The sequence below is a fragment of the Rhinolophus sinicus genome, chromosome 4 (assembly GCF_057876585.1).
Source record: "Rhinolophus sinicus isolate RSI-liver-muscle chromosome 4, RSI-T2T, whole genome shotgun sequence".
Taxonomy (NCBI): Eukaryota; Metazoa; Chordata; class Mammalia; order Chiroptera; family Rhinolophidae; genus Rhinolophus; species Rhinolophus sinicus.
In genome coordinates, this window is record NC_142504.1 from 118,087,581 (window position 1) to 118,105,187 (window position 17,607).

Consider the following 17,607-nt stretch of genomic DNA (forward strand, 5'->3'; position numbering starts at 1 on the left):
TTGCGGATGAATCATGTTTCTTTCCAGTGCAGTTCTGGCAATGATTGGGTGAAACCCGATCGATGTATTTTTTGGCTTGTGTGGTCTGTTTTGACCGTAGTCTGCCATCAGCCTAATTGGGTAGCAGGCAGGTCCCCACATCACTGAACCCGGAAAGACCAGATGGTGCACACCTGTAGCCACAGACCTGGCCCCATGGCCAGTGATGCGCTCACCACCTGTGAGCCTGGGCCAATCAGTGTCTCTGTGCCCGCTGCTTTACACTTCCACAAACGGGGTGAAGCCATTCCCCCCCGAGGCTGGATGTGAGGACCACGTGAGGTAGCGGCGGCCCCCGCCGTGAGCTGAGACCAGGCCTTCCTAGGAACCTGGGGCCACCCAGGCTGGGTAAGCTGCATGGGAACACTGAGCATGCTCCCGAAGAAAGAGGGTGCGTTCGAGCTGCAACACCTCGTCTCCTCCATCACACGGTCACGGGCCGGTGATCCACGCACCCAGTAACCCATCCATCCCCGGCCTGCCCAGCCCTCAGTGTTGGCTCTGGACCTGGGGAAATGGCGGGTCCTGCTCCTGGGAGCTGCGATTCAGGTGGTTCCAGGCACTGCTTTTCCTCTCTCGGTATTTAAAAAAGTCGTGCCCTGAAGTTACCATTGCTGGTGTTTATGTTGATGGTAAAACTGGGGCTTTAATGTCTTGCAACAAACAAAAGACAATGTGATCTTTGTTTTTTAGGGTTTAGAACAAAAGCTCTTTGTCCAGGCCTTAGACGGTACCTGGTAGAGTAATTCCAGCTGAAACAGTCGAGCTCACTTGAAAACGTGCTTCTGCAGTGAGGGGACATCATGGAGGAGGAACCGCTGCCTGTGTTCCTTCCTCATTCGGGTCATTTTAGCGAACGTCACGTCACTCGGTCCCGTTACTGCCTGGTGACCAGATGTTACTGCAGATGAAGAGAGGAATCTGTGACAGCATCGGGCCCCCATCACACAGACCGGGGCCTCACAGCACATTCACCGCGCTCTGTTCTGGAGGCTGGAAGTGCCGGCATGGCCAGGTCCTGGCGAAGACCCCTCCTGGTTGCAGAGCCACCTTCTCACTGTGCACGCACACTGGACAGAGCGAGATCTCCCTCTTCCTGTGGAGGCCACTCCCCATGGGCTCAGCGGCCCCCTTATGACCTTATTGAGCCCCAACCACCTTCCAAAGGCCCCGTCTCTAGATACCACGGCATCGGGGGTCAGGGCTCAACCCGTGAGGTTGAGGGACGTGCACCAGCCCACAGCAGCGTCCGGGCTTGTGCGAGCTCCAAGCGCTGCTCCCAGGCCCTGAGTCCTGGCCCCGCCGCCTAGAGCTGGCCAGAGCGGCTGTAGGACACAGGTGTGCAGGCGCCTCTGTGCCAGCTGCTTTGTTCCTGGGGGTGCAGTGTGTCCCTCTCGTCTTGTAGGTAGATGTTATCTCTGTGTTACAACTGGGAAACTCGGGCCCGAGGGAGTGACGTGACCAGCCCCAAGGCCACCAGCTGGCTGGTGACTGTAGGACTCACTCCAACCCAGGCTCATCCAGTGGGAAGCTGAGGGCACAGAGCTGGGCAGCCGATCCTGGGTCGGCCTCTGAGCAAGGTGTGGACACTGTGTGTCATTCCCTGATACGCTCAGTCAGTGCACGCGTGCGCGAGAAACAGCAGAGGCTGCTCAGAGGGACGGCTTGCAGAAAACACACAGCTCAAGTGTCTGCTCTGTCCTCGTGCAGGATCGGGTCGGGTCATTCACTCCTCCATTCACCAGGACCAGGTGCCGCCCTGGGGACGGGGCTGCAGAGGTCAGGAAAATCTGAACTCGGAGAACAAGACAGCAGGTTGCCATTCCACATTTATTTAAAGTCCCATCACACTATTCTGAATAAAACAGCTGGATTCACAAGGTGCTGGTACTTAGTGGGGCCCAGTCCCCAAACGACCCCTCACAAATGGAGAGAACACTGACCTTTCGTCATCTACCTCGGCCTCAGGCCGCCCCTGGGTTAGGCGATGGCCCAGCCGCAGTTTCACAACTGGGTTATTGGGGTTGCCTTTGAGTCGAGGGGACAGGGCTGCAGAGAAATTAAACAGCACACTAGTTCCTGCTTCCTGTGTGGGTCCCAGGCTGTGCACGAGCCCCAGACGGGCAGGTGTGACGGGCCGAGACCGCGTCACCTGCGTGTGCCACCTGCCGCCCAGCAAAGTGGTCGGTGCGTTCAGCATGTGACAGTGGAAGACAAATGAGGTCTCTGTAATGGCCCACAAGCTTTGGGATGGTCTGAACACCACTGCCTGGCAGGACTCATATCACATTGCCCCCAACCTGATCGTGGGGGCGAAGACTGCCCACTGTCTGTTCATCCAAGTGGAAGCCTGGGGTTCAAGGCCAATTGGGACCAAATTCGATTTTGACCTTTGATCTCGGCCGAGTCACCGTCAACTTAGCTTGCTGGCCGCTTCTGTTCTGTTCGCCAATTAAAACAGCCAGTGGTGGCCATTTGTAAATGCACCAAACCCCTGGGCGAAAGGCTGGGTGAAAATCAGCTCTTCACCTGCAGACCTGGACATCCTGGGGCGGGGGACCCAAGGCTTGTCTGGGTATGTGCTGCTCCACTGTAAGGGACAAGTTCCGAGGTTTCAGAAGGGCGTATGGCTGGGTGGGACGGGTGGCTGAGCCCCAGCAGCGACATGTGCACACTGAGCTCTGACCACCTGTGTGAGGCTCAGTGGCAGGGCCCTGTCTGTGGACCACAGGACGGGGCCAGAGCTCATGCAGACGAGGCACCGACCCAAGCAAAGCAGGAGGCAAAGAAAAAGTGTGGCCGGCATAGCCGGAGGGGCTGTGGGCAGCACACAGGCCTGTGCTCACAGAGTGGAAGGTGCCTCCCACCTGCCATGGCCATGTGGGGACCGCAGCCCATTTGCCACACTTGGGGCTTTCCAAATGAGTCCAAGAACATTCCGGAGTGCCCTTTGGCCACAGAGTGCCATTGCAGGGGCTGTAGGTGGGGTGGGGGTCCCAGGGGAGAGCCTGGCCCACTCTCATGGTCTGCGTTTACTCCAAAACCGTCGTGTGCATGTGCCAGGGTGGGAAGACGCCACAGTCTGGCTGTGGAGCCACGAGTCCCAGTGCTGGGATGGACCCTCCGCAGGCCTCGAGGACGTCCCTGATGTCACCATTCCCGGGCAGACACTGAGGCTCCTCAGTGAGACACTGGCAGGAGCTGAGGTGGTGGCTTCTCTGTCTCATCGGCGCCGGCTGTCTCCAGGCCAAGTGGGAGCCACTCGCGGCGGCCGCAGCCCCCTCCAGCACAGCACGCCTGTGAGCCACAGCCGACCCTCCACGCGGCGGCCAGCACAGATTGTAAACGCAGCATCAATAATGTGGCCCTGCTCGGCAGTTAGCGCCCCTGCCGCCCAGACCAGTGCGGTGGACACAGAGAAGGGAACCGGACGCTCACAGCGCATGTGAGGCCCCGAAGGAAACTGCTCTCTGCAGTGTGGCGACCGGGTGGCCCCAGTGCCATGTACCCTCTTCCCTCCCTCACTCGCGGAAGACAGCTCCTGGGTGGCTCAGATTTACAAAGGGGCTTGTTTCCGTAGAAACCCACACCAGAACTGTGTTTACATGCAAGCACAGTCGCAATGTGTTGGTACCTTTAAGCTTCTGTGGGTGCAATGGGAGCAACAGGTACTGTGGCTTCAGTCTCTGAAGCGTCACGTTTATTTTCCGTGCTGGCACATCCCCAGGACCGGGCTGGCAGAGAATGCATGTCTGTCTCTGAGCCTGCGGCCATGTGGTCCGGCTCTGACCTGGCGCTGCCCCCACCTGGCTCAGAACCGTCAGGGTGGCTCTGTCCCGGCCACTTCCCTGCTACTCTCTGTCCCTGGGCTTGCACGGAGCACCCCCAGCCGGCAGTTAAGTGCACACGTGTTTATGCCCAAAGGGAGTCTGTTGGGGTGGCTTCGTGTTGGGCGTGCAGACCCTGGCCATGTTGTAAGAAGGGGCAGCACGTTGCTGGTGAGGGTTAGGTGTGGAGCAGCTGCGGACGTAAGGGTGACGTCTGAGAGACAGGGCCCTGTCTGGCTGTGTCGCTGGAGAGACTGGCAGGGGTAGGGCCCAGTCCGATGGCTTTAGGCTGCGTCTACTGTCCACCCCCTTTTGGTGAGAATGTGGGTCCTGATGCTGCCATTAGGTGTCAGATATCGTGGTTCCTGTGTGCACCCCTGGTGCCCCCAGCACAGGTGGGGCTATGCAGACACTTTCCCAGAAGGAACCCTAGGGAGCAGACTCACGTGGGAGCTAATGCCAGTGCCAGGGGCTAGACAGGCCATCGATGGCAGACACCGATGGCCGAGCAGGCTGACAGCAGCTCTTCTTGCCCACCGATGGCGTCTGCTGGGCCTCTGGCCAGGGCCGCATGGCAGGTAGATGATGCTGCAGTGCTTCCCGGCAGCTTGTTTGGGCTGCGACACCTGTAGCGTCGCGAGGAGCAGACAGCGTAAGAGGACACGTTATGAAAGAGAGGAGTCGGGCCTTGTGCCTGGCTGAGACTCCAGCGCTACGCGTAGTCAGAACCCACGACGGCCTTAATTTAATCTGCCAATCACCAACTCTGAAAATGACCAAACTCATTTAGAATTTAACCTCTGCCGCTCTGGGCGCCTGCGTTTTACACGGGCGTCTCTCGGATGGGGAGGCTGTTGTTTCACCTGGGCCACCGTTGTTCGTTGGGTGGTTTAGTGACCGTTGTGCACCCCTCCCCTCAGGTCCAGGGTCTCAGGGGCTGACTTTGGCCATTTGCCATTTCTGGGTTTACACCGTGCTGGGAACAGGCGTCCGAGTCCGGCTGGGGCCGTGCCTGGGGCCCGCGAGCTGCCCCACAGAGCTAGCTGTGGGGACTGTCCTGAAGGCTGTCGCAGGCCACTCGGGACAGGCTGTCGTTCACGCTGCTGGAGTGGAGGCCGCCTCAGACGCTCGACTTGCCAGTGTGAAGTGAGAGGGCGGCAGCTCTGTTTTCTCTTAGACATGAGGACGTTGTCTGGGTCTTGGCAGCCCCAGGTCCAGAGTGTCACCTGCCGGTCTGTGGACCTAGAAACACGGGGTCGGGGGGGCTGCACCAGGGAGGTTGGACCCAGCAGGGCTGGCGACCCCGAGGCTGGGCTGCTCCCTGGCAGGGGTCCTGTCACTGGTGTGTCGATTGGGACGTCATGGAAAGATCCTGGGGCGGGGCCTTTCCCAGGTGCCACCTGACAAAGCCAAGTGCTTTTCCACACACTCTCAGACGTGGGGCCCACAGACACGCGGAGCCTTGGGCGCGCCCAGCAGTCCTGGGTGCCCGAGCCAAGTGTGTGCCACCCCCAGGGTCCTGGGCCTCTGCGACAAGGGACGAGCACGTGGAGAATCTACACACCCACCACGGGGGAGACAAGCTCTGCCAGACACAGTCGTACCCTCTAGAGCTGTGTGCTCCTCCCAGGGAAGCACAACCGCTGGGCTGGACCGCCATGTGACCGCCATGGGACAGAAAATCCACCCCTGGGAACAGCCAGCTCCTGACTCTTCTGCCCCCAGTGGCACTTGTCTCTGGACCACAGTTCCACCGGGACGCTAGCCCCTTGTCCTGCACCCTGACCAGCAGCGCTCACTCGAAACAGAGAGCGCCCTTCCCCAGCAGCGAGCGTGACCGTGGCACGGGGCAGGCCAGGCGCCCGGCCCCTCTTGGCAGCGAGCAGAGCCCTACAGGGTGTCAGGGTGGCTGATGAGAAGCTGCCCAGCTCCCCACGGCCAGCCGGTGGGAAGGCTGCCTCGGCTTGCTGCTCTCCCCTGGGCACTCCCACCCCCGCCAGCACTGCCAGGTCAGAGGCGCTGGACTCCGCCCGTCCCAGAACGCTGGGGACGCCGGGCCCCAGGGCAGAGGCCGTGTGTCCTCCTTGCAACCTGAAGACCTCACAGACCCACCATGGTTCTGCCTGCAGGTCAGGGTGGAGGCCTCTTAACTACTTCTGCGGTCAGCACCTCCCAGGATCCAGTCACCCTGAAACACGCACCCCCTACTTGGTGCACGAGAACACCTCAGAGATGGGCCAAGCCAGGAGAGTACTGGCTGGGAGCAACCAGCAAGCCAAGCCAGCCAAGAGAGCGCAGTCCCGCTGGGAATCCCCACAACGGAAAGCTCAGGCTGGAGATTCTGAGTTACACGCCTGGAACCGTTCTCACCATCGAGCCTGGTGTCGTCTTCAAGTGAGAGACGAGGCACTCGGCCCAGAGCAGTGGCCACGCAAAGCCGTCTTCACCCAGCCGCTGGGGGACCAGACACCTGCCATACTGGAGAGCCGGCGAGCACACTTGCTGCTCAAGACCTTCCTTAAATGTTTTCTCCCCAAACGTAGACAGGCTTTCGTTTACTTAAGGAGGAGGCTGGGCCTAGGCTGCGGTCTCGTGTCTGTGCTGGGGCCACACACAGGCCCAAAGGCCTTGACTGCAGGGGCGTCCCCGCCGCCAGCACCCTCCCCCCCAGCACACAGGATTAGCGGGCCTGATGACAGCTCGTCCACACTGCACTCACCAGAAGCAGAGTGGGCATCTGTGTGAATTTAAGTGTGCTGCTACTCCTGTCACTCTCAGCAGTGGCCACTGAGAGGTCTTGTCTGTCAATGGGCGCATGAGGCATGAAACCAGAGAGGAAACGGGGCCACAGGAAGTGAGCGAGGGCCGGTGGGCCCAGGGTCAAGATGGAGCCGGGCTGAGGCTGACAGCCGGCTGTCTTCCCCACGCGCCCTGCAGGCACGGAGGTGCCCGGTCCGTCCGCCTGCGCCCACAGCAGCGTTCTCCATCTGCCTGGCCTCCCGAGCCGGCCTGACTCCGCCTGCTCTGTCCGCGTCCCCGCGAGGACAGACGGGACATTCCAGAAGCTGGATCCCTGGCTGGCTGCTGTTTCCACACAACTCCTCCTTTGGGAGCGGAAACCAGGGGGCGGGACGGGGAGGTGGCATCTCGCCCGCGTGAAAGCGGTTTCCGTTCCTCGTGGTTAAAGGCTTCTCTCCGGCCGCGCAGCCACTTACGTTTCCATTGGATCTTTACCGACCCCTCAACGCCATCTTACTGTGTGTTCAACTGCACCGAATGTGCAGACGTTTGTCAGACGGGGTGTCAGTAGCAGCAGAAATGCACTAGTACATCCAAGTTAAAATTTTCGCTTTGATTACTACAAATCCATGGGCCCTTGGGTCCAGAGCTTCCACTGCAGTTTGCAAATGGATTTTTATAGCACATTAGTGCTGGGGGAGAGTCCAAGGAAAATAGTCTCTCAGTATTAGAACCAGCTGCAGTTTTCCGGAGCCCATGACTCACGCCCTTTTCTTTAATTGGGTGGGAGGACCAGGCTGGAGACAGACACAGGGACTCAGTCAGGACGCTGTTTGTTTTCGGAGGGTGTTCTGCCACAGCCCGCCCGTCGCACCCATGGGCAGCCTGTGTTTATTTAACTTTTTTTCCTTCTCACAGTTCCAATCATAAAAACAGAGCCCACTGATGACTACGAACCTGCCCTGACCTGTGGACCAATGAGCCAGGGCCTGAGCCCACTCCCCACGCCGTGCTACGGCCAGCAGCTCACCGTGCCGCCCGACCCGGGGTCCTGCCTCGTGGCTGGCTTCCCGCCCTGTCCGCAGACAAGCGTCATGATGTCGCCGCCACCCAGTGCCAGCCCGAAGCTCCACAGTCTTTCTTCCGCGCCCCACAGCAAGGGCATGGCCAGCCCCAGCCTCAGTCCCCTCGGACTTCAGCGGCCAGCCGGAGGGGTCCTCGCTGGTCAGGAGGCGCCAAGACCCGTGGGGGCGCACCCCGGCTCCCCCCAGCAGCCGCCCCCTGCTCTGCTGCAGCCACAGGTGAGTCCACAGCTGAGCAGTAGCTGTTCCCCGGGTCGCCAGCCAGCAGTCTGTCCCAACAGCCCCTCCTCTCCACTACCGTCCGGTACCCAAGAGCCGACCTGTTTGCAGTCCTGCAGCCCAACCCGCCCACCCGGGATGGGCCACCAGCAGCACCAACTGCCGAAAGTTCCGGAAAAAGAGTCTGCAGCCACCGGGCCTCTGCCGCTGCCCGAGGCGCGTGAGGACAGTAATCATAGTCTGGCCCCCATCCCCGTATCGGTCAAGCGAGAGCCTCAAGACTTGGACCAGCTGTACCTGGACGACGGTAAGTGCCCGCGGCCACAGGTGCGCTCAGCCTGGCGCCGTGTGGAGTGCGCGACGGAGGGGTGTGCGAGCTCCCGCCAGGCGGAGGAGAGCACCCTGTGGTGTCTGTAGGGGCGCCGCTGCTGCTGTTGGCGGCTCCTTCACGGTGGGCAGTGTCAGCCACACGCCGCGTGGCTCTCTCTGCTCCGTCACCTCAGCCACCGGTCCCGGCGGGTGCCTGTGACTGTAGACCTTCAGGGAACATTGTCCTGGCCACACCAGCCAAAACCTCAGGATGCCCAGGTGTGCGGGCCAGACCCCACTAAGCGCTGCCTAACGCGAGCGGAGACGTCCCCTTAGGAGACCAGCCGCCTGGGAGCCTGGCTTCAGGACCAGCGAGCTGAGAGCTCCCTTAGTTGAGTGAACAATTCTAAGCAAAATGGCTTAGCTGATAGTGGTGAACATTCTGCTTGTACCGCTGTGTGAAGTCCTTAAGTGCTGTAACGGTCTTGTCAGGAGCTCGATGAAAAGACAAGAACAGGGTGGCTTCTGCACCCCCATGTGTGGGGTCTTCTCCCCAGCACAGCACATGGTGCTCTCTGTGCAGAGACGTCACCGGACATGGTACGTTTAGTGTGATTGGGAAGGGACACCTGTCAGCGGCAGGCTAAGAGGTGTAAGGATTTGAATACCAAGGTCTTTCTGTAAAATGAGAACACAGATGCCTGTTGTTACTCTCAGCGTGTTTATGGTAACGAGTCGCCCTTTCCGTGGGGACGAGGCGCGGCTCCCCTGAGTGACAGCCGGCTGCTGCCTGCACCTGGATTACTGGACTCGGTGGCACCTGCTCACAGTGGGTGCTTCCTGGGCCACATGTGGACTGTTGGTGTGGGAGCCAGACCACCTTCCCCACGTGCGAGTTGTTTCCCAGACCGAGGTACAAACATGCCGGGAGCAGATGCCACCGGACTCAGGGGCCCTAGACCCTGGGCCTCCAGGTAGAGGCCTCGGAGCCTCTGTTAGCCGTTTTCCCCAAAAATAACAGCCGAAAGTCACAGGCCTTTTTCTGCCCACGACAGGTGTGTCAGTAAATGTCATGGTTTCTCCACCTTTGCGTCTGTGAGTTTCTCAGCGGCCCTTTTAGTCCCAGGGATCCTTTCAGAGAGCAGTCACTTCTGCAGCTGCTGTCCCACAGTGGGGGACATGACCCTGTGCACTCCAGGTGGGGGCAGGCCAGCCTGGAAACAGGTGCCTTTAGGGCTGAAATCCTGGCCGCAGCCACTAAACACCAGTGTCGCCCTAGGCTGGACAAACGTCCCAAGGTTCCGGGTTTCACAGATTCCCATCTGCTCGGGCAAGAACGGCCCCAAACGCTCCTGCTCATTCCTCGTGCCACCTTTGCGCTTTCAGATAACTCTGCTCCGTAGCTGTTGAGCCCTTCAGGCCCTTTGTAGTTTGGCTCTGGGCTTGCCTTCCTCCCACCCTCGGAGCACAGGCCCCAAGGCCACTTCCAGGATTCAGGGCCTCTTCCCTCAGGGCCACACTGCGTCCACAGCTGCCTTTGGCACCTGAGGAGGGTGTCACGACCCAGGAGGTGGTGCCACGTTCCTGTGGACATTCCATTCTAGGGTCAGGTTTCATCGAACCTGTCCCCCTGAGCTCACGTTAGGTCCACGGCCACGGTCAGGACGAGGAGGCCATGTTTCTGGGCGCCTGCTGGGCGCACGTGGAGCCAGTGGGCCATGCCTCCCTCCCAGCTTCCGGCCAAGGCTGGACGCTCCTGTTGTCTGCCCCTCACTTGTCTCAGAGATTCTGGTACAGTCCAGCTGGAGGCTGGGAGACAGGAGGCCACTCACCTCCTCCCTGTCCTGCACAAGCCTCCCTGCTTCCAGGCCAGGCTGGACGAGTGGGCAGTGTGTCCCGTGGCCAGTGTGGCCTGTTGGGGGTGGAGGGTGTGCAGGGAGTGTGCTCCCAGTGGACTCGAGTGCTGCTGTTGCCCCTCGAGAGGTGCCAGTGTGGGGGGTGTGGGGGCACTCGGTGCCTGGTTCCGTGCCAGCATCTGGGCCCCTGTGGACTTGGTTCACTTAGGTCAAAGCTGAGTAAGACGGTCCAGGCTGAAGCCTCTTGTGTAGGGGGCGGGAGGGGGATTGTCACATGTGCTGAGCTCATGGCCCAGCCCCCACGGTGCAGCCTCTGCCGGCTGTCCCTGCCCCGTCAGCCTGGCGGGCGCCCCGAACAGCCAAAGCTCAGGACTCTCTCCCTGCGAGACAGTGGCACCCGTCCTGCTTCTCTGGGTGCCACACCCTCCTGGCACCTCCGATAGGCGCGCGGCCCTGCCCCTCCCTGTCACGCTCCCCCGCTGACACCAGGCTCCAGTCCTGGAGGTCCTACCTGAAAGCACCTGTGTCCTCTACTTCGGGGTCCCCACGTCTCTCACCTACATTGTACGGTTGCTTTCTGACAGGACGTCACTTCTTCATGTTTCCCCCAGAATATTCTGCCTCGCTCTCCCTGTGACCAGAGTTTTCTCTCCTAAACACGGAAGTAATTGCGTCACTTCCTGTCCTAACCCCCTGCCCTGGCTTCGACATGCCCTCCCCTGGCAGCAGCCGTCGTCATTTGTCGCCAGGTCCTACCCGTGGTCCTGTGGCCCAGCCCAGGGGGCTCCATCCTAGGCCAAATTTAGGGGCCTTATTCCCACTAAGTCTCCACGGAGCCAGGCCAGTTATAAACACAGCTGTTCAGTTTCCACCATGAGAGCACAGCGATGTTCATTTTGGGGGTCAGGTAAGTGGGCCAGAGGCCTCCCTAGAAAGCATTCAGTGCGTTTGTATAAATATGCACATTTTTCGTGCACCCACCCCCATACGTGACACTTGGTTGCTGGTCCTCAGCTAAAACTACACTGGGAAAGCCTGGGGCTCCTTAAGAGCGTTGGACTTGGGCCCCTTCCAGACAAACCCTGATCTGCCCCCTTGGCCCTTCCAGAGCTGACCCCACCTGGGCGCCCGGCTGAGGGCTGGAGCGTGTCCCCACACACAGGCCTGTGACCTGTGGGAGGTCGCTGCTGACAGTGAGGCCGTGGGTTCTGTCCGGTCTGGGTGCCCATCTCTGTCAGGAAAGCCCGTGGAGTGTTTATTGCTCTGTCTGGAGGCTGATGTCTCCCAGAGTCCACAGGCGCTTGGAGTACGGGATGGACCTGCCTCTTCCCAGAAGTCTCGGGATGGTCTCGGCTGTGTGGTGGGCATGAGGGCAAATCACCCGTGTCTTGCGAGAGTGCAGGCGAACCGTCCGCCAGGAGTCAGGGCTGCTGGAAGGGTCTTTGTACCAAACTCGAGTCCTCAGAGCCTGAACCCACTCTCGTAAGAGCAGCCACGGCTGTGCTGCTCACACACCCCCACCCCTACTGCTGGTGCAGAATCCAGGCCGCGTCCCAAGCACAGAGCCCCCAGCCTCCATTCCAAGTCCTGAGGGTGTTTAGTGCACTGGTGCCTCCTTGGCGGGGAGGGTGGGAGAGAGTGAGGTGGGTGTGGGTCTCGGTCGGATGCTTCCGTATCGCTTGGAGGACCAGTCAGCACACGAAACCTGACACTTTGCTGCCCCCATTTTAATATCCGACATAACTGAAGTTTTGAAGAGGAATTTGTCCGACAGGGGCACCGTGAGAACTCCTTGTTGTGGGTAGAGGAAGGTTGTGGAGGATGCCCGTCCACTGTTGTGTGCCTGGTGTGTTGGAGCTCAGCCCCGGGCCAGGCGGGGTGCTGCCTCGGTGGGGCTGCGCTCGGGCGCTGAGGGGACTCGGACAGCGTGGCCGCCTTTGCCAGGACGGGGTCTGAAGCAGATCTCCTGCTGGTGCTACTGCTGAGGGCACCTCGGAGAACAGTGCTTACGTAACCTTTGGAGTTGTAACACCTTATTGTGCTCTGATTTCTCAACCCAGTTATATTCCGTCTTCCCTCACCCGCACCCGGCTTAGTTTTAATTAAGTGAGCTCAGAGGAGTTTCCTTTCAGTATGCATTTTGCTTCATGTCACCGTGTCTCTTGCCACAGTGCAAGGCAGTGCAGAATTCCCGGCCTCTGCAGGGTCACAAGTTTGGACCCGGGCCCTGGTGGCGTGGGGTGGTGGTCAGGACTCGCTCCAGGGCCTCCGGGCCCCTGCGTGTCTGGGTTGGAATGTACAGCCAAACCCAGGAAGGCGCATGGCAGAGAAAATGGAAACAACAGCAAGAAAACTAAGTCAGACAATTAAATGCCATTCATTGCAGGCGGCCTTGCATTAAGAGGCAGGCACTGAATCGTCACTGCTTCACAGACAGGGAGAGGTGGGCAGCTGAACCGACCGGCTCATCAAGGGGAGCGCGTTAGGCGGTGGGGTCGGTGGGGTCATGTTCCCTCCATCACATCCCGGGGTCGGCACCTCTGCTTCCTGAATGTCTGTGGCAGGGTCTGCACTCCAGGTGTCCCCCTGCTTTCTTCTCCTCGCGTGTTTCCCTCTCTTATGCCCATGGCCAGGCCCTCACTGTCCTCCAGGTGGGCCCAAGTGCTGCGATTTATAGCACTGAACCCAACCACATGTCACTTAGGGGAGTGCAGAGACAGTTGAGTGTGGGGTGGGCCGTTCCCAGGGTGACAGATAAGTCAGGAAGCCCAGTCATGTCCCCCTGGCCTGACCCTCCAACTGTGTTTCTCAACCACCAGGAAGCCAGCAGCTCGGTGTGGGGTCCTCACAGCCGCTCCTGACGCTCAGGGAGGAATTACAAGAAGCTCATCTCACATGCGAACCGGTGTTTTACCGTGTTTCCCCAAAAATAAGAGCAGGTCTTATATTAAGTTTTGCTCCAAAAGACGCATTAGGGTTTATGTTCAGGGGATGTCATCCTGAGAAATCATGCTAGGGCTTCTTTTCTACTAGGTCTTATTTTCGGGGAAACACAGTATTTGGGCTTTGTTTCCGTTTCTAGGAACGTGGAATTAAGAAGGCGATAATCGGATACTAGGGCACGTGCCAGTGATTTGGGGCATTGGGGGACATAAACGGTCATTACCTGCATTATTTAGAGACCAACAAGGGGGTTTCTGCCTGCTGGGTGACACTCCAGGACCTGAAAGGTTAATGCACTTTCCACATTTCCCCCTGTGAACTGGCCCCAAAGGGAATCCCAGCTTGTTTAGGATTTCTTTGTGTTTTGCTTGTTTCTCAGGTTTTGTTTCAAAGGTAATTGGCCCACAAGTAAATTTCAATTATAGTCTATTCTTGGTTCAACAATATTCATAAGATTTAGGCCATCGATTTAGACCTCAATCATGGTAGAACAACAAGAGTACCTTTTTCAAAGATTAGTTTTACGAACCTCATGTTATTTTAAATGTAGGTTTAATAAAACACTCACAAAGGCTTTTCATGAGCCATGTCTCTGATAGGCCTTCTGCGAACTGCCCTGTAGAGAGCTGTCTGTGCGGCCACACTTCTCTGGGAGGGGACTGTCCTTGGGCTGACGGACGTGTAAAAGTGGGCAGCTCGCCCGCCACACGCATGCACATGCATAACTGTTTATGTGTCAGGGGATGCGCTCCCATTTACATGCACTTGCCGGGAGCGTGTTTGCAATATCCCTGAACCCACAGCGTGTGCTCCAGCGTGTGTGAAGGGGACCTGCACCAACACAACTGTTCTGACACTGAGCGCCTCCTTCGAGCTTGCAGCTGAAGCCCTTGCCCCCAAGGCCTTGGCTTGTCTGCCGCTGTAGCCCCCTGTTGTCACCTCGCCCTCCCTGAGGCCTCCGCCACAATCGGCCCTTTCAGGTCCCCCCAGGAGGTCTCGGGTTTCCAGAGCTCTAGATGTCATTAAAACAACAAGCAGGTGGACCAGGCAGCCAGGACCCCGTCCGCCCCAGTCTGGGCCGAGCCCCCTCTCCCCTCCCCTTTTTTCCTGAGCTTAAGCTGCTTGGGGAGACAACAAAAGGCTTTCCTCATGGAAAGTTTTACGAACCTGGCACATGCCCAAGTCTGAGGCCTTCCCCAGCCCAACGCTGATTGAAAGGGTCTGTATGACGGCGATCAAACACGCGGCCTCGTTAATACTGCGGACTGAGGCTCCCATGTGACGCGTCGGGTGATGGAGTCCGCCATGAAATAGTCCATTAGGGTCTTTCCTTAATGCACGTGGACTCTGCATGGCAGTGTCGAGGCATGAAAATTACACCACGCCCCCCAGCATGGGGACTGCCGTGAGTGTCTGGACCAGCGGTTTACATGCAAGTTGCCCCACACTCTGCGGGGGGTCTGCTGGGGGCAGACGCGAGCGGTGCGGGTGCAGGCCAGGCCAGCAGCTGCTGCCCTCTAACCGCTGCCTCCCGCGCTGGGACCTCGAGGGGCTGCAGCAGCCTTTCCACAGGCTGTGCCCCACTGGAATGCCAGCATCGACACCGGACGCAGAGCCAAGCTTCTGGGGACTCTGAGCCTCCCACGGGTCAGACAGACGTGCGGACATCAGCCTTCAGTTCTTAGTCTTTGTCTCGATGAGGCTGACTGTCAGCTGGCAGCCACTGGGGCAGTTGATGGGTGTGAGCGGTGTCCTGTGAGTTGCTGGAGGCAGTGACAGGCAGCAGGCTTCTGTGTGTCTCGGACGGCCTCTGACGTCCAGGGTGGCAGCAGGTGCAGATCTGCCCCTGTGTGAAGGAGGAGGTGGGCGGCAGGATGGCTCTAGGTGCCTGCTGAGGCGGCTTCTCTGTAAATAGGGCACTGCAACACCATGGTGGACCCAGCGGGTGCTGGCCGGGCTCTGTAGCTTGTCATGCTGTGACATGAGAGGATCCCCTGTCCCTTCCTTTAGGTGGGGGCTGCTTCTGCTCATAGGACACTGCAGCTTGGGCGTCTGTGGGGTTCTGGCACTTTTCTCAGGTGCTTGGTGTGGGCATTAACTATAAGTGAGGAATGCTTTGAATTGCCCTGAGTTTCTAATCAAAGTCTCGTTCTACAGCACAATTATTTTCTGTGCACTTGAAAGGGAGTTTGCTGGTGTTGCTTTCAGCAAATATTAACCTTCTGCCTTTCTCCCTTAATCATGTGTCTTAATTTATTTCCTTCTTCAGATGGAGACTTGTTTGACATTATTCATTTGAGGGAAAGAAACGGGGGCGGAACAGAAAGAAAGCAAAAGGGGAGGGCAAGAGGTTTTGTGGAACTTGAACAGCCAGTGCCAGTTAGAGCTACTTAGTGCTGAGAAACACTTGTCACCGAGAGGCAAGAGGGAGTGAGAGCTGATGTTCAGATACGAGTGCACGTGTGGGCAACGTGGGGCATGTCTGTGACATGCCATCCCTCGTCACAGGCAAGCTCTGAACAGGAAGGTGCTGGTGTGCGAGCATTTCATGATTGCGACGCGGGGCTTTCTGTGCAGACTCACTGCTTTCCTCCTGCAAAGAGGAGAATGCCGTTCCAGAAGTTCCGAGCGGCTTTTCCTCGTTTCAGACCAGTACACAGTGCTGGCCCTCGCCCTGCGTGTTCTTTCTTTCTTTGACGCTTGTTCGTTTCACTTTTCTTACTCCAGAGTGAGTTCTCTTCACAGACACTTTCATATCTGTGAGCCAGCAAGTAGCATACCGCTGTGCTGTGTCACCAGAGCGTGAAGCCATAAAGCAGTATTTAGAAGCATAATAGCTGCCATCACAGAGCTCAACTGTTGATAGGCCATCAGGGCTTGGCGTCTCTTTGGGGAGAGTGGTGACCAGGGCATGGAGGGCTCTGTCTACATCTGTCAGACGACTGCGTTTGCCCAAGAGCAGCCAGGGCCCTGTAAGTCAAGCCAGGCCCTTGGCTCTGTGCCCCTGGAGCTCCAGGCAGAGAGCCAGCCAGGCACAGACACTTCTGAGTGGGTTCCCGACACATAGTGGATGCACGCACACGTGTGCCTGAGGAGCAGTGAGTGATGGGCCACCGAGGCCATCAGGTCCAGGCAGAGAAGAACATGGGCACCTGTATGTACATACACTGTCTTCCTGCCATCGGAGGTGAAGAAGTTCCCAGTCCAACATGACGCGTCGTTGCCCACAAACAGAAAACGCAGACGGCAGGAAGAGTTGTTGGTGCTGGATGCATGGCCGTCGGCTCTTCCCAAGGTGATCTTTCAAACATGTTCTCTCAGTTCACGTAGAACAGTGCTGTGGGGTAGACTGTCAGTGTGAACCCCACCTGCCAGAAAAGGAAACTGAGACTGAGAGCGATGTGCCCTGACTTGCTCAGAATCACAATTAATGAGTGACAGAAGCAGGAACACGACCTTGACCTCACAGTCTGTCTACTCGACTAGGTTCGGCTATTTTGAATGTTTTCCCCCCTAGAGATAAGATGAGCAAAGACGCCTCACAAGTCTAGCTTTCCAGCATGAGGTGACCTTATAAGCTCAGGAGGGATGTAGTATATATTTTTACTTTGTCAGAAGATGTCTGGTTACTAACTGAGGCACTTTCTGATAAGAAGGGCTAGAGGTAGGTGGGACTTCCAGAAAGCTGGCGAGAGAACCTTGGTGAATTACTTCCCCCAAAAGTAGTAAAGATACTGACAAAACTATCAAATCAATGATTTTACAATCTGGAAATTAACCAAAGAGGAGCAACAAGTGAAAAGCATTTATTCACGAAAAGTGGACCTTGGTAAGAACAGTGGGATCTGTGGTGTTTTAACCTGGGGCCCATCCTGTTGCTTCCCCCTCCCCCGCCCTCACCCCAACGGATCCATGGAGCATAGTGTGCAAAGCCAGCAGCTTCACAGACAGTGAAGGAGACTGGCCTCTCTGGGGCTCCGTTCAAACCCCCTCCCCACAGCACAGTCAGAATTTTGACTGGTCATGAAGCTCCCTGGAAAAGCCACATTCTGTGGCATCATCAAAAATGACAGATGCTGGAATCAGGCCCATTGGAGCTGCCAACACTGTGGTCTCCACTGAAGCAAACTGACCAGACAACTAGATGAGCACAGCAGAGTTTGAAAAGCACTGACATGTTCCTGGAGTTCTAGAAGATGTGCTCAGGAAAGACCTGTAGAAAAGGAGGGTCCCAGTGATTCACCTCTGGCTCCCTTGAGACCCTGCACAAGCAAAAGGGAGATCCAAGGCCGAGTTGTGAATTGCCTACGTACACAGGTCTCCTTGACAAAAGGCGGGAGACTTAACGGCTCAAGGCACTTACAGAAACCTCCCAACTGGCAATCGACTGACTGTTAAACTATGCTAACCTGAGGACAACCCCTAGGAAGCCACGTGGAAGAATATAAACATGAATTCTTTTTAAGGGGAGACAGAGAATTTAGTGGCCACACACCGCAGAGAATACAGAATCTTCAAAATTAGTACAGGAAAGTCGCTCATCAAATAAGCAGCAACAGGGAGGAAAAAAAGAGACCATAGTAACAGCAAATC

At 57.7% G+C, this 17,607-nt stretch overlaps 1 protein-coding gene across 7 annotated transcripts in view; it reads left to right on the forward strand.

The window, feature by feature from the left end:
* NFATC1 (nuclear factor of activated T cells 1) overlaps window positions 1-17,607 on the forward strand; it is a 105,159-nt gene that overhangs the window by 65,897 nt on the left and 21,655 nt on the right. For 2 of the 7 annotated variants that reach the window (XM_074339798.2, XM_074339799.2), the window contains exon 9: window positions 7,524-8,213. The exons of 2 other annotated variants lie outside the window; for them this stretch is intronic. In XM_074339798.2, the coding sequence (XP_074195899.1) occupies window positions 7,524-8,213 (690 nt within the window). The remainder of the gene's footprint in view (window positions 1-7,523; window positions 8,214-17,607) is intronic. 3 more of the 7 variants (XM_074339801.2, XM_019715693.3, XM_074339800.2) reach the window with 2 other exon arrangements.